The 12,719-nt window shown below is 35.2% G+C and overlaps 1 protein-coding gene across 2 annotated transcripts in view; it reads left to right on the plus strand.

Moving 5' to 3' along the window:
* Positions 1–11,766, plus strand: part of LOC111531062 (stabilizer of axonemal microtubules 2-like) — a 25,046-nt gene extending 13,280 nt beyond the window's left edge. The window contains exon 5 of one of the 2 annotated variants that reach the window (XR_003306933.2): positions 560–885. Coding sequence is in view for 1 of the 2 variants with exons in the window: in XM_026448335.1 (XP_026304120.1) it covers positions 8,943–9,886 (944 nt within the window). In the remaining variant the exon portion in view is untranslated. Of the gene's footprint in view, positions 1–559; positions 886–8,942 lie in introns of those variants that run through there. The other variant, XM_026448335.1, reaches the window with a different exon arrangement.
* Positions 11,767–12,719: the final 953 nt, after the last annotated feature.

Raw genomic sequence — 12,719 nt, forward strand, 5'->3', positions numbered from 1 at the left:
CAAAAAAACTAGGCATTAAAGGAACATACCTCAAAATAATAAGAGCCATCTATGACAAACCCACAGCCAACATCATACTGAATGGACAAAAAACTGGAAGCATTCCCTTTGAGAACTGGAACAAGACAAGGATGTCCACTCTTATCACTCATATTTAACATAGTGTTGGAAATGCTAGTGTTGGAAATTATGTGTCTTCACTGACAATGTAATTTGTACCTGGGAAACCCTAAAGATTCTACCAAAAGACTCTTAGACCTAATAAATGAATTCAGCAAAGTCTCAGGATAAAAAAATCAATGCACAAAAACCAGTAATCTTCAAGCTGGGAATCAAATCAAGAACATAATCCCGTTTACAATAGCCACACACACTCACAGTACCTGGGCATACATCTAACAAAGGAGGTGAATGATCTCTGTAAGGAGAAGGAAATCATAAACTATACAAATGGAAAAACATTCTATGATCATGGATAGGAAGATTCAATATCTTTAAAATGTCATACTACACAAAACAATCTACAAATTACCAATATAATTTTTTTCTTTTTTTGCAGAATTAGAGAAAAACTATTCTAAAATTTGTATGGAACCCAAAAAGAGCCTGAATAGCCAAGACAATCCTAAACAAAAAGAGTAAAGCCAGAGGCATTACATCTCCCAACTTTAAACTGTACTATAAAGCTACACTAACCAAAACAGCATGGTACTGGTACAAAAATAGACACATAGCCCAATGAAACAGAATGGAGACCCCTGAAATTAAGCCAGACACCTACAACCACCTGATCATCAACAAAATTGGCAAAAATAAACAATGGGGAAAGGACTCCCTATTCCATAAATGATGCTGGAAAAACTGGCTAACCATATGCAGAAGGATGAAACTGGACTCCTACCTCTCACTGTATACCAAAATTAACTAAAGATGGAGTAAAGGCTTAAATGTAAGACCCCAAACTATAAAAATCCTAAAAGAAAACCTAGGAAATACTCTTCTAGACATTGCCTTAGGCAAAGAATTTATATTTTAAGTGCTCAAAAGCAAATGCAATAAAAATTGACACATGAGTCTTAAACTAGAGAGTTTCTGCACAGGAAGAAAAACTATCAACAAAGTTACAAACAAGTTACATAATAGAAAATATTCACAAACTATGCATCCAACAAAGGACTAATATCCAGAATCTATAACTAAGTTAAATAAATCAACAAGAAAAGATAACATTAAAAGATGGGCAAAGGACATGAGAAGACAGTTCTTGAAAGAAAACATACAAGTAACCAACAAACACATGAAAATATTTTCAACATCACTTATCATCAGAGAGATGTAAATGAAAACCACAATGAGATACCATCTCATACCAGTCAGAATGGCAATTATTTAAAATTAAAAAAAAAAAATGATGCTGGTGAGGGTTCAAAGAAAACGGAACACTTATGTACTGTTGGTGGGAATACAAATTAGTCCAGCCCCTTTGGAAAGCAGTTTGGAGATTACTCAAAGAACTAAAAGTAGAATTACCATTCAATCAAGCAATCTCATTACTGGGTATATAACCAACGAAAAATAAATCATTCTGTCTACACTTGTATGTTCATTGTAGCACTTTTCACAATAGCAAAGACATGGAATCAACACAGGTGCCCATCAATGGTGAATCATACAAAGAAAATGCAGTATATGTACACAATGGAATACTGTGCAGCCACAGTAAATTAAACCATGTTATTTCAAGAACAAGGATACAACTGGAGGTCATTATTCTAAGCAATTTAACACAGAAACAGAAAACCAAATACTGAATGTTCACACTTATAAGTGGGAGCTAAACATTAGGTATACATGGATACAAAGATGGAAACAATAAACACTGGAGATTCCAAAAGGAGAGAGGGAGGGGACCATGCAAAGGTTGAACAACTACCTGTTGGGTACTGTGTTCACTAATCGGATGATGGAATCATTAGAAGCCTAAACCTCAGCATCACATAATATACCCAAGTGGTAAACCTTCACATATAATCCCTGAATCTGAAATTCAAATAAATGAAATAAATGGTATGGGGAAAATTGAGTATCCACATGTGAAGGAATACAATTGGAGCCTTACTCCACAAACAAAAATCAATTCAAAGTGAAGTGAAGTCTTAAACACAAGACCTGAAACCATAAAATTCCTAGAAGAAACCATGGGAAATGTCCTTGACTTTGACCTTGCCAGTGGTTTTTTGGATATGACTCCCAAAACACAGGTAACAAAAGTAAAAATAGACAAATGGGTTCATCCAAACTAAAAAGTGTCTGTACGGCAAGGAAACAATCAACAAAAGAAAAGTGGAACCTATGAATTGGCAGAAAATATAAGCAAACCATGTATCATATAAGGGGTTAATATTTTAAAAAATAAGGAACATAGACAATAGCAAAAACAAAAAGGGGGGGATTAAAAATTGACCAAAGTACCTGAATAAACATTTTTCCAAAGAAGACATACATATGGCCAATAGATATATGAAAAGATACTCAACCAATCACCAGATAAATGCAAATCAAAACCACAATGAGATATCATCTCACACCTGTTAGGATATCTGTTATAGAGAAGATAAAAGATAGCAAGTGTTGGTGAGGATGTGGAGAAAAAGCAATCCTTGTACTCTGTTGGTTTGAATGTAAATTGGTATAGCTATATGGAAAACAATATGAAGTTTTCTCAAAAAATTAAACATGGAATTTTCATGTGATCCAGCAACTTCTCTGGTGTATACCCAAAGGAAATGAAATCAGTATCTTGAAGAAATATCTTCACTTTTATTTACTGCAGCATTATTCCCAATAATCTGGATAACAACCTAAATGTGCATCAATCAATGAATGAATAAATGTGATGTATAAATATTTGTATGAACATATAGATAGTACACATATATTCTATTATATATTATGTAATAATATGCATAATAATGTATAAATCTAAAAGAGTTGAATACATAGAAGCAGAAGATAGAATGATGGTTACCAGGGGCAGGGAAGTGGGGGAAATGGGGATATATTGGGCAAGAGGTATAAAGTTGAAGTTGTATAGGATGAGTAAATCTAGAGATCTAATGTACAGCATCATGACTATAATTAATAATACTGTACTGTATACTGGAAATTTGCTGAGAATAGATTTCAGGTGCTCACACCACACACGCGCGCACAGATGCACACACATGCACACACACACAGGTTACTGTGAGGAGATGAATGTGTTTCTCACTTTAGTAATCATTTTACTGTGTGTGTATACACGTTAAAAACCAAGTACATTTTAAATATATACAGTGTTTATTTAAAAATAAAATTGACTATATAAAAAGAAACTTTATAATTGAGAATTTAAAAAGCAATAGCATGAAAAGTAAAATTGCCATACTAGACACCAAAATGAGATATCCTCAGGGGAAGACATTATTTACTACAAAAATAGTGGAGCAAACAGTGCTTCAAGAGTTTATACTTGGTAAGTTATCACTTCAGGCCAGCCTGGGAATACATCAGACACTAGTCGGTATTGATATGTAGAAAGAGGAGGGATATTCTGAAAACTGGTATGAAATGAGTAAAAAAGTATAGAATCAGAAAAATAAAACAGTTATTCAGTAGACATAGTGAGGACCAGAAATTTTCAGGGATGAGAGATTGGGGTGTAATTCTATGAAGGTAGATTGAGATCAGTTTGAGAAGAACCTTGAGTGCCAGGCTGAGGGGATTTGACATAAGTATAGATTTTTAAAAATCTTCTTGGAAGGACATCAGACAGCTGTAGAAGCAAAATACAAAAATTTCAGAGAGCTAGGAGCCCTTCCTCAGTGAGTTGATATGGCCAGCCATTTACTTCTCTGGAAACACTTGTCAAGTCCTAGGCCTGTGCTGAGGATTGAGCTTGGCATAAGCCGATAAACTCTAGTAGAGGAAAAAGAAAGCAGTGGAACACTCAAATTTGGGCTGATAGGACTAATTGAAATCTAGAAGAGCCTCAGATACATGGCTGGTTTTCAATGTGAGACATTCACTGAGTGTTTGTAGGGGAGGGGGCATGGTGTGCTGGGAGACTGGGCTAGAAAAATTCCAGAGGAATATCCCACAGTCTTATTTGGGAGTAAATGCTTAGGAGACAAAGCTCCACTAGAATGAGGGCCTTACTACAAACACACCTTGAGTCTTGTTCTTGAGACATTTGAAACTAGAGTAAGACTATGTCTAACTAAAGGTGCCATTGAGCACTGATCGAGCTCTGATTCTGGTAAGAATGAGGTGATCTCCCCCATATTTTAACATAGGAAAGAGTAAACTGTCTCCTGTTGAAAATAACATTGATTTTAGTTTTTATGATTCTCTTATACACAACATCCAGCACATTGTAAAATATTATGAGGCCTATGAAGAATCAGGAGATATTTGAAGAGATAATGGTCAAGACTTTCCCAAAATTGAAAGAATCAGCCCACAGATTCAAGAAACTCAGCAAACTCCAAAATAAACACATAGGAAACCATCCTAGACAACTATTGTCAAACTTCTGAAAACCAAGTAAAGATAAATTCTTAAAAGTAGCAAGTGAAAAACTATTCATTATCTACAAAAAGAAAAAGTTATATCTGACTTTTAAACAGAATGATACGTGACTTTTCAACACAAACAATGGAAGTTAAATGGCACTTTAAAAGTGCTAAAGGTGTGAGAAGGATCTAGAATTTTAAAGCCAGCAAACCTGAGAATTGTATATCTAGTAAAAATAGCCTTGAAAAGTTAAAGCCAAGTAAAAATATTTTCAGACAAAAAAAGAAAAAGCTGAGATACCTACTACAGAAAGTATTAAAGGACATTTTTCAGTTAAAAGGAAACTTATTCCAGATAGAAGCATGAAATGCAGGAAGGGATGAAGCACACAGAAAGAGTAAATATGTGGGTAAATATAAAATAATATTGACAACTTAAAATTACTATATTATATTTTTACACAAATATAAAAGTAAAGTATGTTAGAACAGTAGTACAAAAGGCAAGAGGATTTAAAGAGAATTAAATTGCTTACGGGTTCTTCCATGCTAAAAGTGGCAAAAATATCCATTTACGTTTGAGCCAGAAAAATCTCATAATAAGTCAAACATTCATTTTTTATTTTTAAAATATTGAAAAAATTCTAATAGTAAAGTGGAATAATACAAATGCCATTTATTAATACAAAAGAAGGCAGGAAATAAGGGTTATGGGAACAAAGGAGGGAAAAATCAAAAGCAAACAGCAATACAGTCAACTTAAGCCAAGCTAGATCATTACATTAAGTGTAAATGAACAAAATATTGTGATTAAAACTCAGAGATTGATTTTTGACACATTAAAAGATATTATTTTTTAAAATGCCAATAATTTACAACTTACATAAAATGGATAAATTTTTTGAAAAATACAATTTACCAAAGGTAACTCAAGAAGAAATAAAAAGTCAAAATAGCCCTATATCTGTAAAGGAAATTGAATTTGTAGAATTCAAGGTGTAAGTTTAAACCTCGCCTTAAAGAAATCCAGAATTTTCAGATTCTGTGTAGGATGCAGAAGGCCAGAAATATTATATTCCCAACGTAAGAATAAGAAAAAGCCAGCTAATCTACGAAATCATAACTGTGTATGAAAATCCTTTAGAAAGCTGAGATCACAGGTTAACCAATTAGCCTGACATTTAACGAAAAACAACTTCCACCCAGTTGAGACAGGAGGCAAGCACTGTTTCACCCAAAGCTGGGCATGGAATGAAGACTAGCTGTTACACAAGTGTATAAAATAATTAATTTACATATTTAATTACTAAAGACTTGAGTGTGAGCTACTGTGAGAGCATAGAAGCTCTGAGAACTTCAGACACTAAAGGGGCAGTTCAAAACGACTCATAGACTGTTCCCTATGGATGTTCACTGTGTGATCATCAGAAAGATTGGGAGAAAGGCTGGAGACCACAGAAAGTTTCCTTCATAGTGCAGGCATGGAGAGAAGAATGGTTGTTGTTGCAAAGAAAGAAAAAAAAAAAAAAAGCATGCAGCTCCATTTGGATGCCTCTAACCTACAGAACAAAAATGGATTAATATCCACTGCAGGAGAGGCATCACTGTGACAGCCCCAATGAATAGGTGAAGATGTATTGCCACTTGATGAAAGATAAAAACAACAACAAGGAGCAAAACAAAACTGAACCTTGAAAATGAAGAAAGAACAGGAAACTGTCTTGGGACCAACAATTAGAGACCTACTACATCAAGTGAAGGGGCAGGTGCACTGAGAGAGCCCTGCTTTTGAGACCCAGGGGCACAGGGCCTGCCTAAGACTGAAGCTGGACAGGGACAACAGAGAAACCACCACACACCCACCTTCCACTTCCCAAACACAAGATTCTAAGCTTCAAATATACAAAGCAGCAAAAACTTAAAATAGTAACATAAGAAATGTAAAAATATGCATTTGTAGTTGGAGACTTCAACACTCTCTTTAAGTAATCTGTAGAACATAGACAGGTAATAAGTGAGAATATAAAGACCTGAACAACACTATCAACAATTTGTCCAAATTGACATTTGTAAAGCACTTCTGCCAACAATAACAGAATACACATTCTTTTCAAGTGCACATGAAAGCTTCATCCAGATAAACTATATTTGGAGTCATAAAACAAACCTTAACAAATATAAAAGAATTGAAATCATGCAGTGTGTGTTTTTGATCATAACAGAATTAAATTAGACATCAATAATAGAAAAAAATGTAGAAAAATACCCAAATATTAGGAAATTAAACAGCAAATTACTAAATGTTTGTTTTTTCCTTAAGTATCATGAAACACTAAAAACACATGATAAAGATTATGGTGTTTTAAAGGTATTGCTAGAATGTTATCAATAAATATTCCAGAACAGATAATAAGTATTCCAGGCATATGAGCTTAGGCATCTTTATAGGGAGAAAATCAATTTTCTGCAATTAGCTAGAACTGACATTCATACTATTGTACACTATTACATCCATCTCTCAGTGTCCAAATTCTTGCTTCCATTTTGAAAACCAAAGCTGGTTTGGTGAGGGAAAATATTGTCTTCTGTTTACTCTCTTACAATGAAAATCTTTTTTCTCTTGTGTGGTAGCAAGAATTCTCCCTATATGATTATGTGGAACTGTAGATCTTTAATAACATCTGTGATTTCTTTTAGCTAGTGAAAAATGGTGTTATACTTTTGTACTTTAGTTTGCAAAAAAGAGAGATTCCCTCATGGTACCTCAAGAAAAAAAAGACTCTGATAAAGCTTCAGGTGAACTGAAAATGGAAAACTATCAGGTGCCAGGGAGCTTCAAGGAAGAGCTTTTCCCTTCATCTCCGCAGTGAGCTACATGATTTCCCTCACAGCACCTTCACTTCCCTTCACTCATCTGCTCTGACTGCCACTTTACTAACTGGCCACCTCTGCCTAGTTATCATTTCTGTTTCTTTACAGGTCTGTTTTGAATATAACTTCAGCTTTCCATGGCTCTTCAGCACTACCTCCTGGCATCCTTTTCAATTCTCCCATTTCTATCTTACTCATTATTTTCAATTTTAGGTTTACAAGAATAAGAATGCTTAATCTAGCTCATCTTTTCTGTCAGTTTGTCTTCAAGGTCTCTGCTGGCCTAAAGGTCACCTATTCTTGAGTCAGGTGCCCTCTCTCATCCAAACATCAGTAACTTGATCATTTAGTCCAAAAGTTGGCCATTTTGGCAGAAATGGATAAACATTTTATCTCTTTGAAGAAGATATTCACATAATAAGTTTTCAAGGTTTGATCTTTCCTGTAAATACTGCATAGACTTTAGTTCTGATTTTAGTATGTTATCTTATATAATAAATTTCTGTCTTTTATAAATTAATTTTTGGTATTTAGAAATACATATTTTGAGGTGAAGTCAATTTTATGGTATTTCCTAGCTTATTATCTTCCTCATCTAGAAATAGAAAACACAAATAATCTTTAGTTGAAATATAAACATTTCAGTTTTAGTGAAGTGTACCATTACCAACTTGTAATGGTATTACAAGTCATCACTCTGTAGACACCAGAGTGAACTAAAATGTTCCACAGTCTAGGTAAACTGCAGGAAGTAGGCTTAAGGTTATTTAACTTCCAAACCCCAGATCTTTGCTCTGATGGTCACTTCAAATTCTACAATTTCAAACACCTTTGAAGGCATTCAGTTAAGGCCTCTGGCCTCTAGATGGCCCTCTATCTTTTGGGAATGCCTTAAAGTCCATTGCATGAGGGAAAGTTGAAGCCAGAGAGCTTTCTGGGATAGCACAGGTTACCCTGTATCTTTGCTAAAGGAGTTCTTTCTGTAGCTTCCTAGAGTATACCAGAATTAAAACTTTCTCTCCTTTGATGAGTCTCTCCAAAGCAAGGAGTAATATCTGTATTACTTTTGTCCACACGTGAGGGCACTTGATTTTATTTCAAGCCCTGGATTTTAGACATACCTTAGCATTCTGTGAGTTGTACTTAAAATCCCAAACACTTCCTAGGAATACAACCATTATCTCCTAACCTCTGTCCTCACCTACAACACAGTCCTTTTGACTTTCAAGAACTATCCACAATCAGGCTCAGATATGCTTTTCCTTTGTTATGTAATCAGATGAATCTGAAAGTGGAAAGTTATATCTATTAAAGTGAGGAGATGGGTAGAGGAAGGTGGAAATGAAGAAGAAGAACAAATCTGAAAGGAATCAGAGAAACTGTATTCTGATACTATTGTTTAGATTTCTAAAGGAAATGGAAAGATGTTTGGCAATGAGAGAAATCAGTTATGATTTTTAGAAGATGGTTGTTTTCTTCAGCATTGAAAAATGTTTTTACTTTGTTTTAATTTTCAAGATGATTATAGAGCTTATGACCTTCATAAAAGTGAACTTTATAAGCCAGAACAAACTTTCCACCCCCCTACTGTGAAATTTGGAAATTCAACTACATTTCAGGATGACTTTGTTCCTCAGGAGATAAAACCTAGGCAAATCTTTAAACCCTCCTCTGTGGTCAAATGTTCTACAGCCCCTTTTAATGGCATTACAAGTCATCGCCTTGATTATATACCTCATCAGCTTGAACTCAAGTTTGAAAGGCCAAAAGAAGTTTGCAAATCAACTGACCAACGCTTTGAGGATCTCACAACTCACCGGTATGACTTTCAGGGTCTTATTGGTGAAACTGCAAAAATCTGCAGACCTGTACACACCAGAGTGACCCAGAGTGCTCGGTTTGAAGGAAGCACTGAATTCCGTGAATGTTTTCAACCATGGGAAATCCCACCACCTGAGATCAAGAAGGTACCAGAGTATGTGCCTCCTACAGGTAGCATGCTATTAAACAGCACAAGCCATCTTGACTATGTTCCATATCAGGCCAACCGTGTTGTTCCCATCAGGCCAGTTTCTCATAGAAGAAGTAACAATTTTCCTTTCCAAGGAAAAAGCACCGTGAAGGAAGATTTTCCAGCATGGGAAAATTGTCGTCAAGGACTTATTAAGAAGCAGGAGCAGATTCCCAACCCATCTGGAAAATTTGATGGTTTGAGCACTTTCAGCTCTCACTATGTGCCACACAAATTGATTCCAACAGAGAGTTGCAAACCTTTAAATATTGCTTTTAAGAGTTCTGTTCCATTTGATGATGTGACCATGTACTCTGTAGAGTACACGCCGAAAAAACAGGAAATTTGCCCAGCAAGTTACTCATCTCCTTCAGGTTATATTTTTGGAAATGCCATTTCCCAAGGTCATAAATTCTTTCACAAGATTTCTCCCACAGTGAAGGCCTTCTAATAACCAAAATATGCTTAAAAGGAAGCTACTAGCAAGTAATTGTTTTTCGAAGAGAAAACTCCATTTTTGGAGTGAAAAAAATTATGATATAATAGATCATTTTTTATATTTTTAAACAAGAAAATTGGAAAATGTATTATAAAAACTCAGAATCTTAAAACCATTTTGTATTGATATTTTAATCAATATCGTTCTTTAATATGCATTTCAGAAGGTTCAATAATATACATTCCCATGTGAACTCTTTTAATATTCAACATATTGCTTAGTAGCTTGTCCCCAGTCTATTATCATTTGTAATTCTGTTTATAATTATGGCAGTTTTATAGTTATTCACATACCAGTTGTCATTTATCAAGCACATCAGGATTATCTAGAACAACATTGAAAATGATACATGGATTCCTTTTCCAAGATAATAGGATTCATTTTACTCAGACTTCCGTGCATCTACATAGCATCTATTGATTCAAGTTTTGGTTGGTGGTATACAGACTGCTGCACTGCTCCTCACCATGTTCAGGTTAGCAAGAGGCACTGTGGTGTGGCAAGGAAAGGCTCTGTGTGCTGGGAATCAAAGGACTTGAGTTCAAGTTCTAACTAATTATCATTATTTTTAGAGACAGGGTCTCACTGTCACCCATGCTGGAGTCTGGTGACGTGATGCTTACTGCAGCCTCAGCCTCCTGAGCTCAAGTGATCCTCCTACCTCAGCCTCCCAAGTAGCTGGGACTACAAGGGTATGCCACCACATCTGGCTATTTTTTTAAAAATATACTTTGTAGAGACAGGTTCTTGCTATATTGGCCAGGCTGTTCAATATATTGGCCAGGCTGCTCTTGAGTCCCGTCTTGGCTTCCCAAAGCACTGAAATTACAGGCATGAGCTGCTATACCCAGCCTGAGTTCAAGTTCTAATAATATAGATTTCTATTTGTATTACCTTAGACAGTGACTCATATCTCTGAGCCTCAGTGTCTTTATTTGTAAAATGATGTCTGTTCTCAAAAAGAGTTTATTTTGAGCATCAGACTATATGGTACGTTTTAGTCCTTAAAGTACAAGTATAAATGTAGAGGATTGTTAAAAAAAAAATCACTCAATCTCTTTTTGTACTTGTTTTCTCCTTTTCAAATGAGGAAAATTACTTACTCAATCCTCATTTTCTGGCCTGTAGCAAGGATTGTAAAATAACCTAATTTGCTTTGAGCTTCTGAGTAGTATGTGCTTCTGAGAGGAGTCTTGTCCTTTAAAACTTCATGAGCACCTGAGAAATTGTTAACAGAGAATGGAAAGCTCAGAATGGGGTAAATACAGTGGTTTGAGTAACAGTATTGCAGAAAGGAAAAAGTATTTGGTAGGGTAGTTTTAGGAAGTTTTAGGAAGACTGACAGCTCTGAAGAAATCTTTAGGGTAAATGTAGGTAATTTTGAACCTAATTGCCATGCCAAGTCACTGTTCAGAGGCAGAACCAGCCCCAGCAGGGGGCATAATCACCTGGTTCACCTCTTCCAGTGTGAAGATAAGTGCTAAGGAAAGGAATGATGCCAGGAAGTATAGTAGAAACACTCTATTGCATTTAGAAATGCTGAAAATTTCCTAATGAATTAAACTCTTATTGGGTGGTTTCTTTTTTAAGGAAAATAAATAATTACATTATGAGAGAATATGATTTATTTTAGCAATAGTGAATTTTAGTCTTTCATGGCTCCAAAATTATTTCAAAATATACTTTATTGAAAATTATCAATATTTGGTTATTTTAATTGTTCAAAAGTAATTTGTTCTTATTTACATTTGTTAGTAAAAGTATGGTGTGTGAAACTTTATATTTCTATACAACATTAATAAAATCAATAAAAGGAATGGATTTTCAAGAAATCATTTCTGTACCTAATTTTTTTTAAAGAGAGCATTTTAATAAAGTCCTGTCTAGGTTAACATAAGTAGATGTTCTCACTTTTTACATACAAAACAATAATGTATAATCAGAATTAAAAATAAGGGAACACTACAGCACTCTGTCATCCCGTCCCATATTCCAATGCTGGATATTCAAATCCCTCTGTAATTAATGGGGGTGGTCTCCTCCCAGGACAAAGGTCACCCTTAATAAGACATCTACTAGAGTTTCCAGACGCAATTTGCCATGGGATAAGGATTGAAGATGAATAATGGTGTTTCCCCATAATCTAGGACTCAGTAAACAGGTGTGAAAATAGAGATTGAAACAGAACAATGTAAGACATTCAGCCTAGGAGTTCAGGAAAGTCTTCGTATGGAGAGGATAGACAGGTGAGCTGAGTTGGAAAATAAGTAGGAAATTGCCAAGAAAAACGAGAAGGTGGGAACAGCATAAAAATAGGTACAGAGGGACTCTCTATCTCTGTGAAAGAGTTAAAGGAACTTCCAAGCTTTGTTGGTGGACAGCTAGCAATTCCTGATTCATTCTCCTCTTAAGCCTTCTTGAAATGCTATGCGAGAACTCACACAAAAAAACATTTTAGCAGGGCTGGAAACTACTAATATTACTTAGCAAACGGCCAGATTCTAGAAGGAATTTCCACTGTGCCAAACTTGGATAAATCTAATGAAGGAAGGAGGAAAATACAGAGAGAAAAGTTGGTAGATTTCTACCCCAGTCCCATCCCATTTCCACCCTATCTCTCTGGAAAAACTTGTTGTGTAAAATAAGACCACAGACGTATTAGAAATAAAGGCTGTACAGAAATAAAAACTGTACAGACAATAGAAGGAGTGAACCCTAATGTAAACCATGGACTTTGAGTGATAATGTGTCCATGTAAGTTCCTCAACTATAACAAACATACCAC

Source organism: Piliocolobus tephrosceles, chromosome 6 (assembly GCF_002776525.5).
Source record: "Piliocolobus tephrosceles isolate RC106 chromosome 6, ASM277652v3, whole genome shotgun sequence".
Classification (NCBI taxonomy): domain Eukaryota; kingdom Metazoa; phylum Chordata; class Mammalia; order Primates; family Cercopithecidae; genus Piliocolobus; species Piliocolobus tephrosceles.